The sequence below is a fragment of the Chaetodon trifascialis genome, chromosome 14 (assembly GCF_039877785.1).
Source record: "Chaetodon trifascialis isolate fChaTrf1 chromosome 14, fChaTrf1.hap1, whole genome shotgun sequence".
In the NCBI taxonomy this organism is placed as follows: Eukaryota; Metazoa; Chordata; class Actinopteri; order Chaetodontiformes; family Chaetodontidae; genus Chaetodon; species Chaetodon trifascialis.
Genome location: NC_092069.1, coordinates 17,783,676 through 17,810,672, shown reverse-complemented (window position 1 = coordinate 17,810,672; position 26,997 = coordinate 17,783,676). Strand labels below are relative to the sequence as shown.

At 39.8% G+C, this 26,997-nt stretch overlaps 6 protein-coding genes across 6 annotated transcripts; all 6 read right to left on the bottom strand.

The window, feature by feature from the left end:
• Positions 1 to 1,849: 1,849 nt before the first annotated feature.
• On the bottom strand, positions 1,850 to 2,821 carry gpr65 (G protein-coupled receptor 65). Its single transcript, XM_070978929.1, has one exon. The coding sequence runs from the start codon at positions 2,819 to 2,821 to the stop codon at positions 1,850 to 1,852; it is 972 nt and encodes a 323-aa protein (XP_070835030.1).
• Positions 2,822 to 5,186: 2,365 nt separating this feature from the next.
• On the bottom strand, positions 5,187 to 6,158 carry LOC139341852 (G-protein coupled receptor 4-like). Its single transcript, XM_070978574.1, has one exon. The coding sequence runs from the start codon at positions 6,156 to 6,158 to the stop codon at positions 5,187 to 5,189; it is 972 nt and encodes a 323-aa protein (XP_070834675.1).
• Positions 6,159 to 9,046: 2,888 nt separating this feature from the next.
• LOC139342537 (B2 bradykinin receptor-like) lies at positions 9,047 to 11,828 on the bottom strand. Its single transcript, XM_070979679.1, has 2 exons — positions 11,728 to 11,828; positions 9,047 to 10,046 (listed from the first exon to the last, which is right to left on the bottom strand). The coding sequence occupies exons 1-2, from the start codon at positions 11,745 to 11,747 to the stop codon at positions 9,068 to 9,070; spliced, it is 999 nt and encodes a 332-aa protein (XP_070835780.1). The 5' UTR covers positions 11,748 to 11,828; the 3' UTR covers positions 9,047 to 9,067.
• Positions 11,829 to 15,651: 3,823 nt separating this feature from the next.
• On the bottom strand, positions 15,652 to 16,761 carry bdkrb1 (bradykinin receptor B1). Its single transcript, XM_070980080.1, has one exon. It carries the CDS (start codon positions 16,759 to 16,761, stop codon positions 15,652 to 15,654), a length of 1,110 nt encoding a protein of 369 aa, XP_070836181.1.
• Positions 16,762 to 18,800: 2,039 nt separating this feature from the next.
• On the bottom strand, positions 18,801 to 19,829 carry LOC139341820 (B2 bradykinin receptor-like). Its single transcript, XM_070978518.1, has one exon. The coding sequence runs from the start codon at positions 19,827 to 19,829 to the stop codon at positions 18,801 to 18,803; it is 1,029 nt and encodes a 342-aa protein (XP_070834619.1).
• Positions 19,830 to 23,468: 3,639 nt separating this feature from the next.
• LOC139342401 (B2 bradykinin receptor-like) lies at positions 23,469 to 26,381 on the bottom strand. The gene is made up of 2 exons (XM_070979484.1): positions 26,300 to 26,381; positions 23,469 to 24,756 (listed from the first exon to the last, which is right to left on the bottom strand). The coding sequence occupies exons 1-2, from the start codon at positions 26,317 to 26,319 to the stop codon at positions 23,718 to 23,720; spliced, it is 1,059 nt and encodes a 352-aa protein (XP_070835585.1). The 5' UTR covers positions 26,320 to 26,381; the 3' UTR covers positions 23,469 to 23,717.
• Positions 26,382 to 26,997: the final 616 nt, after the last annotated feature.

Below are 26,997 nucleotides of genomic sequence, written 5' to 3'. Positions count from 1 at the left end.
GCAAAGTGAGAAGAATCACACATCTTTAAAACAAAAAAACAATATGGGGAGTCACCTGCTGTCTGGGGACATAAAGTTAGTCCCTATTTTAGTTGATCAAATCTATGTGTATGTTTGCATGTTTCTTCACTTGTGTGTGCATGAGCTATGAGGACATGTGTTTGACCTGTGTCATGCAATATCAATAAAGATGCAATAAGTGGATGCAATGTTTATGGAACGCATGAATTTCTATATTAGGTGTGCTTGCTGCAATAAAACACATTATATGTGCAGGGGTGGACAGTAAAGAAGTGTATTTATTTACTGTACTGTTTTAAGTGTATTTTTCAAGAATTTTTATTGAATATTGAATATTTTTTCAAACTTAATGACTTTTACTCCGCTACATTTCAATGAGGTAGCAGTTAACTGTTTTTATGCTTTGAAGTGGATTAATTTTCTTTTGTTTTCTAAAATGCGGTTGTCTGTTTGCTGTGTTCATCAAAGTGCAGAAACCAGTCACAGTAAAGTGAAGAGATCTGAGATGGTCCAATCAAAGAGTAAACAGTGCAGACAACTTGCTGCACTTCCATAATTGTCCACTAGAGAGCTTCATACATCCACGTTTGAGTTTGCTACACCTTAAACCAGCGATTAAAAGCACTTACAGACAAGACACAGCCAACAGATAAAGAAAAGAATTCAATGATGCATCTGCATTACATTTACATTTTACAATGACAGATACATTTTCGGTATGTTCGGTATGGACTTTCATTTCATTTCATTTTAAAATCATAAGACTTCATGGGATAATCATCAGAATCAGGGTAAGAAAGCTCTCTTGTGACTTTTATTTTTCCTCCCAAACGCTGAGGAGACAAAAATGTGAAATGACATGAACTCAAACACACACAGTTCGTAAATTACACACTGGAGGCTGCACATTGAAACTGTAGCCTGTTATTACTGAATGATTCCAGCCATGGCACTGAATTCACACACACACACACACACACACACACACACACACACACACACACACACACACACACACACACACACACACACACACACACACACACAAAAGCACACAGGAAATAACAGACAAAATGCTTTGCCAAATAGTCACGTAACGAAATTTTTAGAAAATAAAAATGAACTATTTTCCTACTATGAATGTATTCAAATGGTGTATAGCATCACATTTGCATTAAAAAGTCTGTTAAGTCCGTTAAGAGTAGGTTTACAGAAGCGAACGACTGTGATGTTTGTCCATACAGTTACAGTTACAGATAACTTTATTAATTCCACCAGGGGCAATTGTTATTCCATGATGGAACAGCTGTGCTCCATGACGCAGTGCTGATAAGAAGTACATGCTGTAGTTAATAAAGTACCCTGCTCAGATGTACAGTGCAAGCAAAAGTAAACTGTCAGTTTAAACATATTGCACAACAACGTGGTTTTATTAAATGCAAAGCAAATTAAGTGCAAGCTTTGATGTGAGCTTTGAGCTTTTGCCAGCCTCCTCACCAGGAAAATGGCTATAAATGTCATCTGTGTAAGTAGGTTGTTAAAATCCACATAGGACAAGCGTGATTTTGCGACCTCGCAGCTGTTTTGGAAGCCAAAGTCCAATTTGCCACTTAATTAATAATTAATGCTCAGACTCCTTAAACATAGATTTCGTTTGATAGTCATTTTAAAACTTTTCAACAAGGTAATTGAACATTTTTTGTTCAAGAATCAGGCTCAGATTTTCATTCAAAGCAGAGAATTATTGCATGTTAAAAATCCATGTGCTCATGAGGAATGAATCAAATCACGAGGTTGTTGCATTATTTAGTCATGTACTTAATTTAACTTAAACCACACCTTGATTTTTGCTTCTTTTCTTTATCTGGAAGAAGAGAATAAGCTGATTGACATTTGCCTTCCCTATTTTAGTAATGAAGCAGTAAAGGACAGGGTCCATGAGGCAGTTGAGGCTTGATATAGCTAGGCTGATCTCATCTAGATAGAAGAGCCATTGAGCATTGCTGCAGTCTTCCACTAGTGCGGTGAGAAGCATTGTGATGTGGGTAGGTCCTAAGAATAAGAAATGGCAGAGCATAATGACTGTCAGCAGCTTCAAAATCCGTTTACGCTCCCATTTCTCTGTAGCCTGGTTGGATTTCACTGCCTCACAGATCCCAACGGTGGAAAACACCACTAGGAGGACAGGAACAAGAAAGGCCAGGAAGAAGCGTGCTACATTAGCCCGAGCCAGCCTCTCTGAAATGGGCAGGTAAAAATCAAAGCATGTTGGAAACTTGTTGTTTTCACGGTATATGTCCTCCCAAGTGATGGTGGTGACATTGAAACTGACCACCAACACCCAAATGACAATGCTGACTGCTACTGCAGTGCCAACTTTCCTCAAGCAAGTATACTGTAATGGGTGAACCACTGCCAGGTAGCGGTCAACAGCAATGCAGCAGAGGAGGGCATCGCTGGTGTAAAAGTTACTGAAGAGCATGCTGATAGATAGCACACAAACATAGGGTCCGTAGACCCAAACTCCTCTCCAAATGAAGTCCAACCACATGCAAAGGCCGATAGTGAAGGCCAGATCACTCAGGGCCAGGTTGAATAGATACACGCCAAGCTCGTTCTTCTGCCTAATGTGCTGCCAGGACACGTAGACGGAGAAGGTGTTGGACGGGATGCCGATGATGATGATGATAGCCAGGTAGAAAATCTGAAACTTATTCCTATTGAGTGTGCTGTTAACTGAGTAACATTTTGAGAAACTGGCATCCAGGGTTAAGTTTTCCATTGCAGATGTGGTGTTCATGTGCTCATACCTTGTAAACAAAGAAGAAATAAAGGAAGGAACACAGCAATGCATTTAAATACATTAAACTAAAGGGGCGCTGCACAGATTCTACACATTAAGTTCAATTTACTCATCAAGATCACTGGTCTGAAAACGGTTATATCATGTCTTCTGAGGCTTTGTTTAAGGCTTTCTACCCAGTTCAATAGGTAGTATACTTTAGGGTATTAGAAATATAATCTAAGTATAGTATCTAAGTACACTTAATTAAATATATTCCAACACATTAGCGATATAATGCAATTGTACTGCGAGTGTGTTTTGAATGCTCGTGAATCATAGTTTTTACTGGTGTTCCTCAGTACGCTTAAAGTTTGTTAAAAATTGTGCCAATTTAGCATACTATTTACACTTCAAATGTACTAAAGTACACAGTCCAGTATTATTCAAGTGGTACTCAAGGACTTATTGACTACACTTAAGTATACTTGAAGGCAACAAAGACAGCACAAAGTACTTCATTTTTCAAAAAGTATAATTTCATTATAAGCCTTAATCTGGCAAAATGACATTACCTTCTACTGTCAGCAACTCAGAGAAGTCTACCTAATTCACTCATTCACTTTTTTTTTTACATACACAAACAAGAAGGTAATTTCACCACACATCCTGCTGGCAAATGCAGTGCCACATGACAGCAACGAAACAAAAAATTTTCAAGTGTCAACCCTTAACCACACATTGACTCAGCAAGCATATTACAGGGAAAAGAATGAACTCAGCTCAACTCATATGAACGTCCACTTACATCTTATTCAGTTGTAACTCCGCTCTGATTTAATAGTAGTTCAAACGGAAACGTTAACACAGACGCAGAGAGGATTCATTCAGATGCCTTCCACTGCTTCATAAGACAGCTGAAAGAAACAGAGTCAGCAGCTGCCTCCTTGTCGTCCCTGACGACCGTATGCATTTACTGGTTGACAGGCCATGACAGAACAAACTACCGGTGTTATCATTCAGGCACTAAATCTATGTGAGGCTGCTGGTCTTTATGTTTGGTGTGTCAATACCCACATGAACTCAGGTAAAGGTAATGCTGATTATTGTCTGTAAAAGCATTACATCGGCTTCACTAGCTGTTTCCATAGCATGTTGTTACAGCATAATGACGGATAGGTACAAATTATTATGTCTGTGCATTGGAAGTTAATATGATGCTTCAGCAAAGGTAGATAAATAAAATGGTTATCCTGTAAAGTTATGCTGTTTAGTACTGAATTTCCTCTTAGTGTCGGTATCCTTCTGCTGTGGCACTGCAAATAAACACTGCCCACTGAAGCACAAAGAAGAAAAAAGACCAATAACCCCGTACATAGTATCCATCAATGCGATATGCACCAGAAGAGGTGCATTTTGATTTTTGATTTCCTCTATTCAACTCAAAAAATCCATTAAAAAATAAATGTGAATGTAATCTTGTTTGCACCACATTCAACCATCGTACATTGCAACAATAAAGGAGATGATCTGTGCAATAAAGCAATAAAATTTTCACACACTTCTGGAAGGGGTGGGGGCACAATAAAGAAAAACCACAACGAGCTCTGTGCTTTATCTTTGACTCATGTTCAATTCCTGTGTTTCTTTAAAGTAAATATTAACTGTGAAGAACAGATTTCATTTTTTTCGCAGAAAAATATATTGAAGTTTGGCCCTATTTCTTCTTTAGCCCTAAGTAAAGTCTGCAGTTATTTGTCTCAGGCTGCATTCATCCCCAACAAATGTCATAAAGAAAAATAATAATAATTGATATATATGACTTTTCAAAAACAGATGTTACAAACAGCTTCACAAGACAATAAAAACAGGATAAATGAATTAACAAAAACAATAAAATAGCTATTGAAACTGAGCTGCACAAAAGTGATCACTGCCAGTGTGGTAGTAAAATAGTTAAAGATGTTGATAAAAGCAAATATGCACTGTGGAAACAGAAAGACATCAGTAAGGTTGGGCAGTCTGTTTGTAGTCTGAGAGCCAAAAAGTTTTCAGAGCATTGGCTGCTGCTGTTTAAGCTTTGACTTTATCAACAAGTGAAGTGTGAAAAATGTAAAGGGACATGTATATATATATATGTATATGTGTGTGTATATATATATATATATATATATATATATATGTGTGTGTGTGTGTGTGTGTGTGTGTGTGTGTGTGTGAGTGTGTGTGTGTGTGTGTGTGTGTGTGTGTGTGTGTGAATGCTTACTTACCACCTCAAAATTAAGGTAATACACCTCAAAATTTACAAATGTACAAATATAGTCCCAAATAATATATAGTTTTCCATTTGATTTGCAGTTAATGGCAAAAAATACAACAGTGATCATGAAACTGACTGAATTCCAGGAGAGCTCTCTTTCTGTTTCCTCCTCCTAAAAACTCCCCTACCTTTCTCTAAAGCCTTTACAATCTCTTTATGAGCTCTCTCACTAATTAAACAGTATATTATAGGATCTAGTGTACTGTTTATGGTGGTCGTGGCAACTGTGACCAGGTATGGATCTCTGAGCCTGGTGGCCCAGACGCAGGCCCCGGGCTCCAGTATGGCCCTGAGCAGCATGACAGTCTGGTAGGGCACAAAGGCCACTATGTAGGTTGTGAGAAGGAAAAGCAAAAGCAGTCCCACTTTCCTGCGCTCCTGTGCCAGGATGGAGGTGCTCTGTCGGAGTGATCGCATGATCTGCTCAAAACAGAAGACCATGATGAGGATAGGGACCAGGAAACCCAGGGTGACTCGTGTAAGAGCGAGGTTGGCATCTTCCTTCGTCATTGGTACGCGCTCCTCACACAAGTATCTTGAGGAGAATGCTTGCAGTGCCCCCGTGTGGTCGAGCAAGATAATGTGGACGGCAATCTCTAAAGTCCAAACAGCAATACTCACAACTGCTGCAGTCCGCACCTCTCGGACCCAGTGGAAGTGGAGAGGGTAGACCACCGCTAGGTAGCGATCGACGGAGATGCAGCAAAGGAGGCCCGAGCCCACGTAAAAGCTGTTGTGCATGACCACAGCCACCAAACTGCAGAGGCCACCCAGAGGCCTCGGCAGGGCCAGCTCAATCCACACAGGCAGAGAGATTATGTAGAGCAGGTCAGAGATGGACAGGTTGATGAGGTAGACCGCTGTGTTGTTCCCATTCCTCATCAGCATCCAGGCTACATACAGAGACAGGCAGTTAGCCGGAAAGCCCACGATAAAAAAAAGAGAATAGACAGCTGGATACATGTGCTTTCCCACTCCGGACTCCATGGTGCAGGAGCTAGATGCGTTTGTGTGGTTGAGAAGAGCTGCATCCATCCTAATGTGATGATGAGCAAACCTCGAGCCTGTGTGGAAATGGAAAGCTTGGTGCTGTGTCAAACTGAGATAAACGCCGCAATGCAAATAGTTCCTGGAAAAACATGTTTGGCAGTGCTAAAAAAGAAATTAGCATCCAGTGCTTTCATTGTGGCCGTCATTTTGTTACCGCTGTGTTGACGTTCGACACAGGATCTACCCAAAGCTCAAACTGTATCCAGACATTTGTAGGACATAGTAATGGATACAGTAATAATACATTTTAACAGTCATGGGGGGCTTTTTTTTGCATTTTGACTACTTTTTCTTTTGATAATCTTGTGTATTTTGTTGATAATACATCTGTATGTTTACTTAAACAGGATTTTGAATACAGATCTTTTACTTAAAAGTGGAGTATGGTACTTCTACTTAAGTAAAGGATTTGAATACTCCTTCCACCAAAGCAAAAGAAAAAAGAAAAAGTGACAGCTGGCTAGTCTAAAACAAACAATAATGGACTTTCCAGGAACAGCATGTATTTGCATATTCTATCATCTGTGTTTGTGTGGTGCAGTGGAGGATCCTGTTAGTTCAGTTGTGCTTCAAAGCATTCTGCTCTGAGACAAGGCAGCCACTGCCAAGAAGCAGTGGAACAGTAATCTGGTGAGTTGTTTACTTTATAAAATGAATCTGTTGATAATAAGCATCCTAGAGACTGAGTTTTTAGTCCAAATAAAGGCATTGTGGACGTGCTGGAGCTGTAATTCCATATTAAGGCTAAAATAAACCATGAATAACTTCGCGGAGGCGTGAACCATCCTCCGCTTCATGTCGGACTGTTCACGCCTCCGCGTCATCCATTAATTTCTGATAATGGACACCTCATTGGGCATTATCCCTTACTCAACTGCTCCAGAACCAGAGATATTTTTTTCATTCTTCTTTGTCAAAATCGGGTGCCTACATTACCCACAATGCAACTTAGCCACCAACAGTTCACTCTGAAATTCGGGTAAAAAATTTGTTATGCTAGTAGCTGCTAATGTAGCCTCGAGCCTCAAGCAGAGAAGAGGAGGTCTGGTCAGCTCTCTTCTGTCTAACTCCACGCTTGCAGAGCTTTTCCTTTTTCAAACAATTTCTCATCAGCGCCCTCTGGAGTCTGTATGCAGTAGTACTCCCCAAGACCTGTAAACACACTCTGATGTATAAAAATGTTCCCTTTTAAAACGTAAGTCTGTTTTTTCCCTCCAGACTTTTGGTTATTCTTCCTATTGGCTGTTTTCCTATTGGCTATGGCCTATGTAAACACCTAACTCACTGCTAAACTCTGGGTACACTGTGTACAATTACTCTGGGGACTGGCCAAGAACCATACCCTTTCATACTGCTTCTGTTTCTTACCTGGTCTGACTCTTTTTAGTGATGTGGTTAGAAATTTCAGGGATTTACTTGGTGTGATAACTGATCACAGATGTCAGCTGGAAAAATATTTCCCACATTCCTCATCGGTAACATCTGTCAATAGTTTATTCATCTCTGTCAAAACTTTGCAGACAAAAAGGCCAGCAACAAATAACATCTTAGACTTTTGCATTTATGCCACTACAGGTGTTACATTAAATAGATTATGCAAAAAGTATCACAGTTGATACACAGGGGTTGTTTTCAGAGTCGAGAGGCTGCACTGAACAGTAAATAAACTGCCCAGCAACAAACTGTACAAGCATGGACATGTTTGTGTATAGACAGCATATTGAAATTTGGTTTTGGAGTCAAAAGGAAAGATGCCAAGGAGAAATATTACATGAATATAAAACACGGCCAGGTTTTGTTTTCGGTGAGTTCAGTATTAAATAACACAAGTACAGAGAAACAGATTCAGAAACATGTCATGCACACAGACAAACATCTTACCATTAAAGTGTCATATTACAACTGTCAAGCCTTGTGGTTACACAGAGACACAAAGTCTGTGTCCATCTCTTTTGTACATTTCCATTAGCTTGAGCCCATTACCTTTGGAGTATAAAACAATCTGGTAGTACTGTTTAATTATGTATCAGTATTTTTATTGTGTTAGAATGGAAGATAAAGTCATTTGAATGAAGTTGCACCAGAAGTTGTATGAAAAATGAAAAAGATGTCAGATCGAATCTCTTGTGCTGAATGACCACATCCTTGATTTATTCTTGCCTGTTGATGTTAGTAGACACGACAGAGCATTGATATGTGGCTGCATATGATCACCTGTGATCACGTTTTGCCCTCCTGCTCCTCAAATTCCCTCCTGAAGTGTTGCCCAGAGAAGAGAAGGGCTCAGGAGGCTGCTGAGAACGACACCCAGCATAATAAAGGACACAGTGCCAGAAGATACTTTGCATTAAAAATGACCACAGTCTGAATTTGCTTGTCGTATCTGATTCTCTATAATGACGCCTCGTCCTCCTCTAGATTGAAATAATGTTCCTCCTAAAGTAACGCCCTGAGAAGACAAACAGCAGTGGTTTCAGGCACCAAAACCTGACCTGTAATTTGAAAATGTGGGACCACGTCTTCTCACTTGTTCATCACAGAATGTATTGAAAAGGTTTAAGACCTGGAACAGACCTCAACAACAGTAAGAAGCGTAACGTGACAGCATACACCAGTGCCACCCTCGGCACACAGTCATGCTACAGTCATACCAAGCAGGACCTAATGGCGGTATATCAGGCTTCTAATCAAGTAGACATTGCCTGGAGTTTGCCTTTTTGCAAACACTACTTAAAACTCATTATTCAGACTGCTCAAACATAACTTCGACATAACTTCAAATATTTTTCTGATCTTTCTTCTGGGAAAATAGGAGCCCATTTTCCTTATGTTAAAGTGTTAAAGATAAAATCATACTAGTTTTAGCTTTTAAAAAAAGAAATTAATCCTGCAGATCACCTTCGGACAGTTGTGGTGGACGTGTTTGAGCGTAAGGAGACCATGCTGAAAGTCACTCCACTGCTCCACTGCGTCGAGAGTTCCTTTACTTTTTTGCGGAAGTTGTCCCCTATAATGACGTAGAGGATGGGGTTGAGAACACTGTTGAAGAAGGCCAAGTAGGTGAAGATCTGGAGGCAGATGCCTAGGACTGCTGGGTTTACACTCGGTTGATTAGGATTTTCCAACATGTCTACTATCCCAAACAGGTGGTATGGCAGCCAGCAGATCAGGAAGGCCAGGACGACCGCTAGCACCAGAGAGGTGGCCTTGCGCTCCCTTCTCCTCTTGTTTGACCGCTCCTGTAGCCGGTTATTCAGAGCTTGAATAATCTTTACAGTGCAGTAAGAAATAACGGAAATGGGGATGATGAAGATGAACATAGTTAGCAGCCCCTGAAACAGCTTGTATACAGAGGCATTTTGGCTGCTAATGGAGCAGGTATTACATTCTGTTTTCACTTCTCTGTAGATGAGTGTGGGGATGCTCAGGAGCAAACCCAACCCCCACACCATCACACAGCCCAGTTTGGCATCCTTTGAACTACGCATTCTGCCAAAGGACATGGCATGCACCAGTGCCACATAGCGATCTATGCTAACCAGAACAAGGAAGTAGATGCTACAGTAGGCGTTCATGCTGATGCCCAGGCTGACGACTTTGCACAGGAACTGACCGAAAGGCCATCTGAAATTATTGGATACGTTGACCGCCCAGAACGGTAAACAGGACACCAGGACAAGGTCAGCCGCAGCCAGGTTGCTCAAGTAGATCTCAGCCACGGTGCAGGGCTTCTTATGAAACCAGAAAACCACCAGGACAAACACATTGAACACAATTCCCAGTGCAGTGATGAGTAGGATATATATCGGTACCACAGTGATGATCCATTCCTTGTATGGTGTTTCAGAACAGTTTGTGTTGTTAGCAGGGACGCTGCGGAGAGGAGGGAGGAGGAAGGCAAACAACACAAAACATTAAAAGCAAAGACAATTTTGAACATTTTCTTTAAAATATTGTCATGATCATAACATTTAAGACTGAAATATTGAATTCTGAGTAACACTGAGCACTGAAAAATACTGAGTAATACTGAATACTGAGTTAACAGTGTCTACTGTTAAAGAAGTGTCTACTATTCTATATTCTGAGTGACATGGAACATTGTAAAATAGTCATGTTTTCCCAGTATAATGCAGTTCCCCGAGAAGCTGATTGTGGATTAAAAATGGTGGTAAAATTTAGGCTCAGTATGAATTTTACAATGACATACTGAGACTGTGTGTGGTAATAGATGTACACCTAATGCAAAGTTATGTTTTTGTCAAAAAAAAACCAAAACTCCAAAACTTTAAATTTGATTTGATTGACTTTACAAAAAGAAAAGATTCATAAAACGAATAAATCTGTTTTTGCTAATTAAAGCTTCTCATTCACAATTTCTCATCTGTTTAAGTAAGTTGATCATCAAATTATTTATCATTCTGTTGTATGCTGTCTATAAGATGTTAAGTGCTGATAAACTAACCATTAACAAATCGTTTTCACACTTATTATTTGTTGGATACCTGACGCACTATTTTTTGGTTGTTTGTTGTTTTTTTGGTATTGCAAGCTGACATGACTCTTAACAAAATAATGAAAACCAGGCAAAAAAAAATGGAATTAGTGGTAGGATAAGTCTCACAAAGAAAATCATCAGCCAACAAAACAAAATCAGTCTTGCAAACAATGAACAAGGTGAACAAAAATCACTTCACTGCTGAGAGAAATAAGGCAAATAACATCTGAGTAATAAGAGTAGACAGCAGCTTTCTTGACAATAAGCGCTGAAAGATAACATTCACTGGGATGTCCTGCCGGCTTTGGGGATGCTGACTATGAACTGCAGTGTTTCTGTTTCCTATCTGGCTGAGGATGTTTGTTGCATGTCAGCAACAAAGGTCCTCTCTCTATGGAAAAGCTATTGTTGCATTTGTCCAACACCTTTGTCTGTCTGTTGCTCTTTGTACGCACGCCATGAACATGCGGTTTACCACAAATTTCACATCTGAAATATTGCATTCATAAGTGTAATTCAATTGAATTTAATGCATGTATAAATATATTTATGTATCAACCAAACACAAACTTTTATTGTTTTCTGTAGCTATGAATTTGTTTGGCGTACTATTTAGCTCTTAACACTACCCAATCTTTGAAATCTACTGTATCCATTGTTCCAGCATGTTCTCACCTACATTTACAAGCATTAAGATACTTTCTCTTTAAATGCATAAAGGCTTCTTTTTTAAACTCTTGATTCTATCTCCTGCAAACGTGTTGAGACAGATACAGTGAAAGGGCTGTGGGCTGGATATTAGACATAATAGTGGCTTTTGTGTGAGCAGCTTGTGTCCGCCCATGTGTTTGTCATTTAGGTTCAACCGTTTTCTGTTATAGGGAGCTTTTTTTTGTTTTTTTTTATAAAAGCTCAGTACATTCTCAAAAAGCGTCTGCATACTCACATTCACAGACAATGCCATGAAGCTAGTTTTGAGCACTGTTAAGTTAACTACAGTGAAAAGTGGCAAAATCTAGAAAAGTAAAATAAAGACCGAATAAAGTTTATGCATACCTTGTCGGCTGAGGAGTCATCTCCCGATTCAGATGTTATCCAGATGTTGAGTATCCAGATACGTAACTCTGTTCCAGTGCCTTCTGCTCCGGTCCTCTCTGTCCCTGACTCAGTCTCTTAAAGGAGAAAGGAAACTGATATCAAAGTGATGTCAGACAAATCTTTGGGAATATCACTGGGTGTGTTGTACTGACCTCCTCCCCCACCGTCGTTTTTTCCTGTTATACTTGAAATAGCATTATCTACACATCTGGCTCTTTGCAGTGACATTTGTGTCTTTGTGATTCTTGTTTTTTTAATCATCTGCGTTCTCTTCGAGGTCAACACTGTATTTTTGACTTCGATGCAGATGTGTCTGCACAAATGTGGATGATATTTTATCTGCTCTACACATGCCAGACATTAAAGTTACCCCCTGCACATGCCAAATTCCTTTCAAGTTGTTAATAGTTGTTTAATGTTGTTGTTATCAGCAAGATCTCTTCACTGAAGATATTTTTTAGATATACATTACTCACACACACCCTCTTCTCCCTCCCCCTTCTCATCAATCTGACTGTTGCATAATAGCAGTCAAAATCCAGGGGGAATCAGCAGCATGTGAAAAGAGAATGATGAGGATGTATGGAGCTAGAACAGTGTCTTTAAATTTTGACACTGACAATAAATTTTGGCAATGAAAAAGGAAACAGAGGGCTTGTCGTTGAAACACCTGTATTGGAAAAAGTTGTATTGGCACTGAAAAATAAAATACAAACATAACATTTTCTTCATGTCTGTCTTTTTTCAGTGACAATTTTTTTTTTTATGCTGTACTTTTTTGATTTGTATTCAGTATCACTGGTTTTCAGTTTGCATTAAAGTAAACTTTTTACTGATGTTATGCTGGTGTGAGAGTGGTCTGCTGGAACGAGCGCTAACATTAGCTAATCAGCTATTAGAGCGAACGCTGGCTAATGTCAGCTATCAGAGCTAATCTTAGGTTCTTTGTGACACCTTTTTTATTTATATCTATTTGGTATATAAAATTTGAGACATTGTTTCTGTAAATGTTTCTTTGTCTTTTTAGATCACTTCTGTATTGTAACAGCATGAATGGACATGCAATCATAACGTTTCCTTTTTCAATGCCAGATTTGATTTTCAATGCCAGGATTTACAGTCACTGTTGTAGCCCCATAGAGGTAGAGCATCTGGCAAAATTCAGCTGAAATATATCTATGTTGACAACACAAGCTATAATTCATAGAGTCTCTGCATTGTCTTGAGTCTGCACAGCACAAATGCATTACATAACTTAGACTTCCGCTGTAAAATCCTCTTCAGTCTTTTCCAAGAACCTTTCAAGTAATTAAAGGCGTAGGAAGCTGTGGAAATTGGATGATCACAACAATAGATGGGCATAAACAAGATCAAACCAAGCCAAAACCAAGCCTCACAGTAATTCGCAATGATTGTTTATGTTATTAGATTTAGATTATATGCCCCTGGAAATGGATATCAATAAGGAACCTACAGGAGACGTAATTGCTGACACGTGTTTTTAACAACTGCTAAATGTCAAACCGACATATAATAATATACAAATATTGTAAGACACTTGGCCCATTAAAGAATTTCAGTGGGTATGGTAATTAGTTCACTTTACAGTAGCATACCAACATTAGCATGTTTGCATGACATATTTATTTATCTCAAGGCTTACAAAACTTGGTTTAATACTTTTGTTAAGTATAACCTCTCATGAACCGATGTGTTGACATTGAACACTGAATGTCATGGTGGGTGCTGTATGAAACCCACAAGAAGAACACGAAAACAGGAAATACAGCTTACAAGAGTTTATTGCAGAAATACAGACATATAATGTTCTGATCCAGGCGTGCTGAGCCAAGTGGCTGCTGGGGAGTGGCAGGAGTAATGAGACAGAGTGAGAGTTGGCTGGCTTATGGCAGAGGATTCAGGTGTGGTATAGCTCGAGGCAGTCTAAGGTGGAGAGGGAAAAAACTTGAGAGTCAAATCCATAATCAAAGAAATCACTGAAGCAAAGTTATCACACAGGGTTAATGGATGATCTGGTGGAGACTGGAGTGAAGAGCTGGGTTTCTACTGCAGTAGTTGTTTGCTTGATGAGCCTCAGGTGTGCAGTTGGATAGGCAGCAGGAGGGAGGAAGTGGCCATGGCCAGCTCATCACAGACACAAAAACACAAGGCAGGGGAAACATAGGAAACACAGGGAAAACTAAAAGGCTGATGAATGTCTCCACCAAATTATTGCAACCATGTCAAAGCTGACCATTTGCTCCACCTTTCTCCCCTCAATTACTGTTGCTACACCAGTCAGACCTTCCATTCTGGCACGACACACACACAGTGTACAAGGACAGTGGTGGCATAAGTAGATGAAGGCAGCATTGTTATTTTTACACAAAGGTGAGAATTATGATTTTTGAGGTATTTTCACTTTTACATTCACAAGAAGATTAATAAACCAGGACTGCTCACATAAACTTCCATATCATACAGACTCCCTTTTTACAGCATGTTCCAGTTTAAAGTGGAAACACAACTTCTCAAACCTCCCCCCAGTGTTTCTAAGTGGTATTACTGCTGGTGCTGCTGTAGCAAAGACAAGCCCGACAACTACCAAAAATGTATACTGTATTTGTTTCTGTATTTCAAATTTCCAGTCAAAGCTTCCCATCCGGCGCATAGAATATTAATAAATTCAGAAAATGTGTGCATCTAATGGTACTAACTGGTGGAAGAAGTCCATTTCATCCTGGGAGTGACTGTTGATTAGCTTTCCAACCCCTGGCAACAAGCCAAAATGTGCATAATTGATAGTTCACCCGCTCTATGGATACTCACTAAGCTTATCTATTATATGAATGAGTGATAATGATCACTTGGGTTTATTTTTGTCGTACTGAGTGTTGTTTCCTGCTATCCTGAGTTGAAGAGGGGTGTTTTTGTTAAGATACAGACTCTTTCATTCTTAGCTGAGCTGGGGGTTTTGTACCAAACACTGATCTGAAATCATTTCCTAGTTCAGTGTTTAGTGATCATTATGGAATTTTTGGCCCGTTCACACTGATTTAGACATTTAAATAACAAATAACATTAATTTATTAAAAGAGTGAAAATATGAAACAATAATTGGCTAATTAGATGGTTCTCCTTTTTTTTTTTTTTTCCTTTTTCTTTTTTTAAGTTCAGCCCCCTGTGTCTGCTTGGAAGAAATTTGGCTCTTAGACAATTGCAGTTGAGGACCCCTACCTCATGTTACATCATGTCTTAGCATTCAGGATTAATGTTTTCATTACTTATTATAGTACTTAAGCTGTTCAGTTGAGTGGATGACACAAATTATTCCAGTAATATGTAGAAATAGCGAAAGAAATGGATATTGATGATTGTCACTACTGAACAGATGTTTTGTGTACACACTGAGATATACTGTGCAACGTAAACGTACACAAGGTAGACATGTGGCCATTCTCTCATGTTAACCTGTCTCTCATGTAAGCTGTTTTGTGGAGTCAGGAGAAAGAATGAACACGAAAAAAAAAGACATTCGTTAGTTAACATTTAAAAAATGGCTGGTTTTGTTTTGGTTTTGTGTTTAACATTAAAACATCACAACAGTAAGACTATGTAAAAGTGCAAAGAGACAGATTCAGACACATATTGTGTTTCCACAGAGCAAGACATAAGTCCATTTCTTCTACAGATTATGTCCATTACCTCTGATTGGGTCCATTACACAGTATAAAACTCATCTGTTAGTGCTGCTTAACCCCATAACAGCATTATTGTTGTGTTAAGTTTCCAGACATAACAATCTGAGGCTCATATCCTGTGAATTGCATCTTTTTTTCCCATAAGCAGCAACAGAAGTTGAGGAGAGAATGTCATGAAGAATCACATCTCATCATTGGCATTAAAAATGACTACAGGCTTAATTTGCTCCACTCTGTTGACGTAAGTTGACACAACAGAGCGCTGGTATGTTGTCATATCTGATCCTCTGCGATGCTGTCTAGTCCTCCTGTAGATGGCACTAACTTTCTTCCTAAAGTACTGTCCTGAGAAGACATACAGCAGTGGGTTCAGAGCACTGTTGAGAAAGGCCAGATACACTGAGACCTGGCCTCCGATGTTGAGGGTGTGGGACCACAGCATCTCATCCAATGCTTGGATGTCACAGAGTGTGTCGAGGAAAGTGATTACCTGGAAGGGACCCCAACACAGCAAGAATAGTAATGTGACAATATACACCAGTACTGTAGCCTTTGTGTCATTGAGGCCATGACAACCTACACTCTCCTTCCTCTGAGCTAAAGACTTGATTATGTTCCCACTGCAGAAAACAATGACCAGAACAGGGAGCATGAAGCCCATCACGTTCAGCAGTATCTGATGGGCCAACTTCCAAAAGCTGCCATGATTATAATCCAGCACACAGGACATTGTCTCTAAGTCCTCAATGAACTTCACCTTTCTGTGAACCATGGTTGGTGTGCTCAGTAAGAACCCTAATATCCACAAGATGAAGCAGATCACCTTGGCGTAAAGTGTCCGTCTCAGCCACCTGGCCTTCATAGTCTTCACTAGTGCCAGGTAGCGATCAACACTAATCATGACCAGGGTGTAGCTGCTGGTGTAGAAATTGATGATTATGATGGAGTTGACTATTTTGCACAAGGTTTCTCCATACAGCCAGTTAAAGTCATTGAGGATGTACATCGCCCAGAAGGGGAGGCCACACAGGAGAATAAAGTCAGCTAGTGCCAGGTTGCTCAGGTAGATCTCCGCCACAGTCAGTCGATCCTTGTGGGCGAGGTACACTGCCAGGACAAAGCTGTTAAAGAGAAGGCCCAGCAGGGATAAGGTGAAGATGTAAGGGGGGATGATGGTCTGGACAATCTCCCATTCCACAGAGACTGGAGACTCTGATGGATCGAAGGGCAGGGACACACTGGAGTTTTCAGACCACAGTTTCACCACAGATACAAGTGTCACTGGCTCCATGGGCTAGGAAACAAATAATTATATACAATTCATCAGTAAAATGCTGACAAAAATAAAGTAATTTGATTTAAAACACATTAGCATATGTGAAGTACTGACCCAATGTTACATTTGAACATGTAAGTTAATCAGTTCCAGTTTACATGCAATAAAATAAAACATGTTGTGAAATGATACACATATGCTAAAAATTCACCCAACACAATGACATGTTTATTCACAATTAGATGACAGATTTTGATTCTTAAAGCAAAAAACAGGACAGAACGTGAAAAATTCTTACCGTAAGTTTCAGGAAAATGTTCCTCCAATGGTCAAAATGCTAATGAAAAAGGCATGTGGAACAGGACTCATTTGTGTACACTGAGCTCCTTGTAAGAGTACACAGTGAGTCGGAGGAGAGATCAGCTGCGAGCGTTTTTGTATACATAGTCGCATTCTTCCACACCCATGGCCAAGGGCTTCAATATATCACCTTGTTTATCAAAACCCTCAAAAATTTGTTCCGTGCACATCAGAGACAAGCTGAAGCACCACATGTGGAGGAGGAAGATAAAGCTGCAGACAGCAGGCATTGACTTCATCTGAAAGGAAGTGTTACTTTATTGTGTCTAATGATTATTTTAAAGGAAGTTTTATTTCATTACTTGACAACTAAAATGATCACTCATGTGATACTGATACAGTGAGTGGTTTCCTGTAATCACAGCATTCCTCAAGGCCAAAAGGAAGATTAGCTCACTGCATTATGTGCAGTTGTGGTACCCATCTATCTGATTTAACTACTTATCAGGATTATTGCCTGTTTATACAGTCCGCAGTAACTCTGTCTATGCTCTGCTGTTGAGATACTGGAATAATCAATTTATGAACAATTTTTGAATATATATGGAATAAAAACTGATGTATCCCTACACACACATCCTTAATTCATGTGTAATGCTATCCTAATCTATTCTAAATGTCATGCTAACTCAAGATGATAACAAACTTGATGTGCCTTGATGAAACCAAATAACCATCAAATCACTTAGAAGATAAAATATAGACAGTATTTTTCGTCAGTATGCAATGAGAAGTGTTATATAAAAGTGAACATGATTGAGGCCATGGTATCCCTTTTATGGACAAAATCCTAACAGTGCCATTGAATCATTAAGACCTTCTGAAAGGAAATATGACTCACTGTCATCCAATATAAACAACTTTCTTATCAAAACAAAGACACTCAATTCTTCTAATAGTCATAGATGATGCTTTATTGAAGACTACAACACTCATTCATAGTTACATTATGTTAAAAGCATTCCACACTTTAGATATATCGATAGTGCAGAAGTTAAAATCAGATTTCACTCTTTTCATACAGCTGTACAGTTGCAAGCTTAAACACAATGATGGATTGATTACAGCATAGGTGATACTTCAAATATTTTTCTTATCTTACATCTGTTGGGGTGAGAGCCAGTTTCAGTTTCAGCATGTGAAATTGTAAACGAAAACAAACCCCAACATTTCAGAGAAACTACTCAGCTTCCTGACAGTAGCTGTAAAAATACAAAGCCCGGCCTGAGACAACATTTTATTAAGAGAGCCAACCAACAGATTTAAAACAGATCTGAAAGACCGGACGACTGCTTACAACAATTAAATATAGCATCAAGATCAAGACTGACAAGCACGATACAATACAGTGGCAAACATTATGACACTAATTAACATTAACAGCTAAAATAAATTAGCAACAAAACTGTGGAGCAGCAAAATTTCACACACATTCATCTGATATTCTTTTGCGCCTCAACAGATAACTTAACTGGCTGCAGGCTGTAGCTTCCTATTAGATGTGAGAGTGGTATCGACCTTCTCATCTAACTCTTGGCAGGAAAGTGAATGAACTATTGTTGAACTATTCCTTTAGGTGGCAAACTGTTAATGAGTGACTGTGTAATTTATACAAAAAAAATGCTAATTACATGTTAAGAAACAGATTTCTTTAACAGCCATTTCTGATCAAACCTTTCTCTATATGTGTAGCTTTAGATTTTAGTACTCTGAGTTTGTTTAGTTAAGTTGAGATTGGCATTGGACTGACCGGACTTCCCCCATTGCTGTTTCCTCCTGCACAGCACACATCTAGAGACCTCCCTTGCCCTCTGCTTAAAGTGCTTCCCCACAATCACATACAGGAAAGGATTCAATGAACTGTTACTGTAACCAAGGTAAGTGGCTAACTGGTTGCCAATGTCCAACACGTATGCCCACGTACATCCAGAGATGACCTCGTAGAAATCCAAGGTGTCCAAAAAGATCAGAATCTGGTAGGGCAGCCAGCAGAGAATAAACACAGCAAGAACAACAAGAACAAGGCACGCAGCCTTCCTTTCCACGCTGTCTCTGCTGCCCTTTTTCATCTTCTTGCTGCTCCGAAGGACTTTAGTAACGTGGAAGCTACAAAAGGATATAATGGGAACAGGGATAAGGAAGCCAACTATGCCGACAGTCATGTTGTAGCGCAGTCTCCAGCCTTCATGGGGATACGCTATGTAGCATGCGTCAATGCCCAGATGAGGGAAGAACTGGACAGAGCGGAAGAGGATAGCAGGGAAGCTGAGCAAGACCCCGGCAATCCAGATGCTGAAGCAAATCCCACGTGCCCAGATGGCCCGTCTCCCCCTCCCCTGGGTTAGGGGTCTAGTGAGGGCCAGGTATCTGTCCACGCTCACAACTGTCAGGAACAGCACACTGCAATAATAATTCATCCCAATGACAATGTTGATAAGCTGGCACATAGGCTTCCCAAACCTCCAGTGGAACTTGTTGATAATAGTTGCAACCCAGAACGGCAGACAGGAAACCATGAGGAGATCGGCTGCTGCCAGGTTGCTCAGGTAGATGTCAGCCACAGAGCTGCGCCGCTTCTGCAGACAGAACACACAAAGCACAAAGGAGTTGCCGATCACTCCAAGAAGACAGATGATGGACATGTAGGCAGGCTGCATGGTGTAAACCCAATCCCATGCATCTGTGTGGTTGCAGACAAGCTCAGCACTCTCAGCGCTCTCCATAAGTGACACACCTATTGATCACTGTGAAAGCTGGTGCACAGAAACGGGGGGTTTAGAGGCAGAAAAAAAAGGGTGTGTTCTAAACGAATGCATAGACTAGTAAGACCATTTAATTGTGTCAACACAGGTTTAACGTCTGCGTTGCTAGTGTCACGTCATGATTTGAGTTTCAAAGTGTGAAAGGATAATAGGTTAAATGGAGTGTGGATAAAGGTGGTTTATCAGTCAGAGCACACAGCACACACATGCCATCGTCAAAGAGGGGGGTCTCAGCAACAGATACTGTATGCAGCATCTGTGTGATTAAACAGAACCAAGGCCACACATTCATGCCTGCGTGGACTTACAAACACATACAGTATACAAGCCAACATACTGTAGCGCTGGTTATGTACCCTTTGTAATTTAAACTGCCTCTTTATGACATTCAAGGTTTGACCAATATATGTTTTTATTCCACTCATTAAGAGGAAGTTAGCAAGCCAAGGTAACTAGCATTTGCTTGGATAGTGGAAGCTTTACAATAATCTACTTGAGAAGAAATAAAATCATGAATGAACTTCTTGAGATCAGGCTGGCAGAGAAATTAGCTGATTTTGAGATGATCCTCAATTGATTAAAAACAAGATTGAATAACATAATTTGTTTTTCAGATGAAAGGTCACCGTCAGATATTCCACCCAGATTTCTCAGTGTAGGTTTTAAATTTGTGTACAGGGAGCCAAGAAGCTTTTGTGAAATAGGGATTAACATTTGAGGAACACCCAGCCCTTTATTTCTGACTCTTAATGGGACATAAATGTGTGACATTTGCATAACAGTGGTTATTGAATTTGTATTTATGCACAGTATGTCAGAGTGGCAGCATGTATACACAGAATAACAGAGGGTCAAGCATGCAGCCTTGGGGAATACTGCAGGTTAGAGGGGCCACAGAGGAGGGGGCATCACCAACCACTACTGAAAAAGTCTGTTCAGGTAAAATCTGAACCAGTCAAGGTCAGTATCTCTGTTGCCAACCCATTTTTCAAAGCAATCCAATTGGCTAAAATGATCAACTGTGAAGAATTATAACTTGCAGGTATAGAGTGAAGTTTTGGTGCTGTGACATGCATGGAAACCTGATTGAAATTTGTCAAAAATATTATGATCATTCATGAAATAAATCAACTCAGAGTGAACAACATTCTCTAAATTATTTATATATATGGTAATTTAGACATGGGTTCAGAACGTTTTAAATTCAGAGGGTCAAGACTGGGTATTTTAAGAAATGGGTGCACCATTGCATGCTTAAAACAGAACCAAACACCAGAAATGAGAGTCCTTACTGCATTTTGAAAAGTGGACAGCTTGTCTGCATTTTCACTTTATTTCCTTGGTACTGTTATTTAGCCAGGGTGTGCTCCAAGTTGGTTTTTGGTCAATGCCAAGTGCAGTGGTGTAAGCCTTATGAAAGTTGCCAGCAGAGTTTGTACTAGGGAAACATCAGTAGACAGTGTGGGAGCAGGAGGTGTAAGGAAGGCCTTAAAAATAATAGTTTTGTGGTCAGAAACACATAAGCTGACCTCGCACAGATTAACACTTTCAAGAATAAAATCAGAGGAGAGAGCAATGTCCAGGGTGTGTCCCTTTAAGTGAGCAGGACCCTTAACTGACTAGGCAAGACTGAAGGATTTCACAATATCATAAATCTAGTAAAAGGGGAATCAAAGGAGGAATCATACACACAGTTAGATTTTAGGGGTCGGTAGATTAAAACACAAAGTAAAGGGGTCTTGCTTTTTATCATAAATGATTCAAATGAGGAAAAATGTCAGAGAGAATATGGGGAACACTTAAAATGATCTCTGTGCAGCGACTACCTGAAATCCATGGCTGGTGGAAATACCATACCAAAAAAAATCAAAATAAAATAAAAAATAAAATAAAATTTAAAAATCTAACTGGTTTGGCAAAGTGGCATCATGGAGGAAAAATTAGTTATTTTCCAGTGACATTTAACAACACAAACACAACAGGATGAGAAGATGGCGTGAGGACTCACGAGGTGAAGCAGCAAGGTTGACCGGGACCACATTATAAGCATTTACTGTGCACTTGTGTTGGTGGAGGACTCTTTTAGCAGTAGCACTGTGAATAGCCTTAACAGGTGACACTGAATGATATCACAATTGCAGACATTTTTTAATGTTTGTAGACAGCATCTGTGATCCTAATCTGCTTGGATGCAGACCATCAAGACTGTGGAAGCCATCATGAAGCCAGAAAAAAAATCCAAAGTTGTGTACACATTCAAACTATTTGGATGAGGCAGCTGAAAATCTCTCTCTGAATCATGCTGACAGAGATTTGGTATGGGACTGGGGAACACAACATTGTGTTTCAGGGACTCTTAAGACTCAACCAATAGACAATAGACACTGCTATCAATTAAAAGTACCAATCAACACTGCTTTGAAAACATTTATCTTAAGTATGTTGGCATAACTATGCATCAGTGTCGACTTAGAAGGACATTAGATTCAGCTGCATATGTCGGTCCCTGGTGACTCGATTGGGAAAATCAAATCCCCCCCGCATGGAAATCTGTTAAATGGAGGCAACATCAGACTGAAGTTGGAGACGGAGGGTAACGAGTTGACAGTTCTGTGTGATATCTGATAATTCTGTGGGGACACAGCAGAAAAACAAATAAACCTTAAAATTCCTTATATATCCCAGATTTTAAAGAATTCAGTGAAACCCTGAAAGGACCCTGAAAGGCAGACAAAAATACATGGAACGAGGTCAAACCGTATATTTATGGCATACATTTTACCCTTTGAAGCAAATTTGACTGCCTGCATGTTTTTTGTTCCACAATAATTTTCCAGCCCTAGCAATGGTGGTAAAGCCTGACTCCTAACAAAGGTTTCCTGTTTGGCATGACATGTCTTAATTTTGGTTACAACTAGGGGTGTACCCTTGACCACAGCCCACAATGAGTCAACATTCAGCCATTAAAAGGTGGTGTGGGGAGAAATGTGTAATGAGACAACTGATGTCCATACAGCCAACAAAAAGGAACATGTTTGTGTGCCGCCACTGGAAACTCTTTGACAAAGTCCTGTTTTTAAACTCTGCAGACAATGAGTCAGAAACACCAGAAAACACTTAGCAAGCATTTGTTGGGGCCCCCTCACATTCGGGTTTTTGTGCTCAACTTAACATTTAAATGCATTATAAAGATTCAATAATTCATCCATAAAACCATATATATATTTTTTATTTGATGGTTATGTACAGAGAGAAACAAATACTGGTACTATTTACAATATGAGTCATCATCAATATAAGATAAAATATAAAAATTGTATTTACATAAAGTACTTCAGATCACACCACCTGGACATTCAAGATACTGATGCTTTCCGGTTTTTGTTACAAATGGAGAGCTGTAGTTTATTGCATGAGATGAAACTGTTATAAAAGTGAGAAAAACAACTGTATGTGGTCAGGTGTTCCAGCTTACGATAAGTGACATAGTAATTTAACACAGTTGTGACACATTAATACTTTTTTTTTTTTTTTTTTTTTTTTTTTTTAGCAATATGTAACACCTCCCCCAGGAGGAAAGATTCACTCCTGGCTTGTACAGTATGGCCTCACACAAATAATTACTTTCCCTGCAAATAATTAAAGCCAAAGTTTATCTTTATCTAAGACGTCTCATCAAAGATTGAGTCAAGGAAGGATGATTTGGTCCCATTACTACACAATTACATGAGCTACTATCCTAATCATGAGTTCCTCTTATCATCTCAATCATTTACATTGTCGCAAGACAATTAAGTGACTTTCTCCAACAGTCACCTTTATGCAAAGTCTATTTTTGAGAGCAGAATTTTATGCCAAAGTTTTCAGTGTAGAGGACAAGTTTGACCGCGTGGACTCAGAGGACTCTTTTTTCTTATTATTCCACTGGTTGAGGACTTCCCGAACTTTTTTCCGGAAGTTCTTTCCTACAATGACGTAGAGGATGGGGTTGAGAACACTGTTAAAGAAGGCGAAGTAGGTGAAGATCTGGTTGCAGATTTCTAGGACATTCGTCAGGTGACACCCTTGCAGGATATTAGCTTGTAATAGCACGTCCAGTATGGTGATCATGTGGAATGGCACCCAGCAGATCAGGAATGCCAGGAGGACCACCAGCATCAGAGTGGTGGCTCTCTGCTCCGTTTTCTCAGCATTGAACCTTTCTAATGCCTGGATCTTCAAAGCCTGAATAATCTTGATAGTGCAAAATAAGATGATTGAAATGGGGATGATGAAACTAAAAACAATCAACATCCCATTACAGACCTGCTGTACAGTACGGTTAGGGTAGTCCAGAAAGCATGCATGTACACCATATTCAGGGAAGTGTTCGACTTTCCTGAAGATGAGCGTGGGGACAGTCAGGAGCAAGCCAAAACCCCACATCAGCAGGCAGCCCAGTTTGGCGTATTTTGGCCTACGCATTCTGCCATAGGACATCGTATGCACCAGGGCCACATAGCGATCTATGCTAACCAGAACAAGGAAGTAGATGCTGGAATAGGCGTTCATCTTAATGCCCTGGTTGACGACTTTGCACAGGAACTGACCAAAAGGCCAGTTGAAACCGTTGGCTATGTTGATGGCCCAGAAAGGCAAACAAGACACCAGAACAAGGTCAGCGGCAGCCAGGTTGCTCAAGTAGATCTCAGCCACGGTGCAGGGCTTCTTATGAAGGCAGAAAACCATCAGGACAAACACATTAAACACAATTCCCAGCACAGTGATGAACAGGATATACACCGGCTGGCTGGTGTTGAGCCACTCCCAGGCATCCAGGTCAGGACACTCAGTCCCATTGGGGTTGCTTTGGTCTCCATATGAAGCTGTGGTGGCGAAGCCTGGGATGCTGTGGAGAACAGAAAGCAAAGGCAATTAAACACTGACATTAAAGCAGCTTCAGAATTTATTAAATAGGCTTGCTGAGAGTTAGATTAAAGGATCAATACAACCCTCATGATTGTACAGTAAGTATGTAACCGGGCTGATTAGCCTAGCTTAGCAGAAAGACATACAGTGTAGCACCGATCCTATCGTCTAACTCTTGGCAGAAAGTGAATGATTTTAATCAGCGAAATACTGAACTATTCCTTTACACATTTGAGCAAAGACCACGTATAATATAGAATATGTATTTTTTATACTTATACTTTTATTTTTTATACTTTTCAAGTCAAGCCATATGCACAGCGTGTATTCATATCATAGAGCATGAAACATTTACACTTTTGTCCACTTGGGAAATGTTCAATAGGGTCACCCCCTGACTTGGCTTTTATGTGCACGGGAGCTGATTTAAAAACAGTCTCTACTTGTACCGCTTGTTACTTTCCAGCAGTGAGCTTTCTACTGCACTAAAACAAGATAAGCTACCATTATAAAATTACTGAACAATTACTGTGGTAATTGAGCATCTACAAACAGCTGATCAACACCTGAGCTCTGTGAGCACCAGCTACACACCCAATCATAAAACACAGCGGGGCATTTAAATGCCCATCTCCATTCTGTAAATCTTACTGCAACTGCAATTTGCTGAATTGTGATCTTTACATGCACCACCTACCAGCCCTGCCTGTCCCCATAAATCCCATAAGTGCTGGTGTCTAAGTCGCACAGTACATGTTTGCGATGTTGCAGTAATGAGCAACAGGCTTCACTCCACTCACTGTTCCCCCTAATTCCTCTGCGGTTGTTTGATATCGTCTTACTCATCCAGGAATTAGTTTTACACTGAAGCATTACTTCACAGTCATCTGTATTTTTGAATGATACTCAACACATATGAAAGCGATTTTGAATGAGAATGAAAAAGAATCAATAACTGCAAGTTAAGAATGTAGCTCTTCATCAAAAGTGTCAAGAGTTTGTTTTTGTTGCCATAAACAGAAGATACCATCTCCATGGCAGTGGGCAAACTGAGGGCATGAGCAACTGTTGCGAAACGCAACATGTGTTCTCCAATAACCAAGTTTTGACATTTATAAAACTATGATCTTCAGTAAACTTCTAATACATAACACAAAGAAGTCAGTGTCATTTGAATTCAATTCTCTGCTCTTTTCTGCTACTATTGGTTTATCAGCATAGTACAAACAAACTTTTCTAGAAAATGTATATTCCAAAAAGAGAGGGGGGTACTGCTCCCTGACATGTAACACTAATCATGTTTGCTAAAAAACACATCTCTTCTGGAAAATTCCAGTTTTTCATCTCCTTGAGATTTTTTTGCTGTGTTTTGCTGTTCTGTTTACTGTTATGCAAGTTAAGATTGACATGAAATTATTATAAAGCACAACACCACTGTAAGTTGTCAGTTCTCAGTGTTTAAGCAGAGAATGTATCAATGCCATTGTGACATTTTTTATAAACCAAATGAAGCTTATACATACCTTGTCGGTTGAAGAGTCATTCTTCCTGAGTATGTCCAGATGTGAAATGTCCAGATGCCTGGTTACACTGCTCCAGTGCCCTCCCTTACTCTACTCAGTCTGTGTCTGACTCGCTCTCTTCAAGGCAACTATAATTAAACTGATGTCAGCCAAAACGTCATACTTCAGTCTACATACTGTTTGTCTCTCTCTTCTGTTTGTCCCCTATCCACCTCTTAGTAAGATTACACACAGCATGTTTATGTGTTTGTGACCTTGCATAGTTAATGTTTACTTGCTGCATGTTTTATAGCTGGAGAAAGATCTCCAGGATTGTAAATGTGTTCAGATATGCATAATCATCCTGCCCATGTTGGAAGTGTTAAAAGATTTTGCTGCTGAATGCTCGGTGTTGAAAACTATATTGCAACTTAAATTTTTTAAATCTTTCTTATTTCCTTGTCATTATGCAGCCACTTGTGCAGGCAGTTGATGTTAAAAACACAAATGCATAAAGACAAGTTTCTTTTTGAACACACAGTCGTTCAAGTGTCAGAAACAGACAAAATCGTCTTGCCGAGGACTGAGGTAGCATTTTGCCCACTGGCAATGTTGGTAAACTACTTTCATTAGTAATAAGGAATAAGGAATATTTCAAGATTTCTCTTTTACACTGTCACACTTGTATGTGGGGGTGCAAGGGGTCAAGCATACAGGCA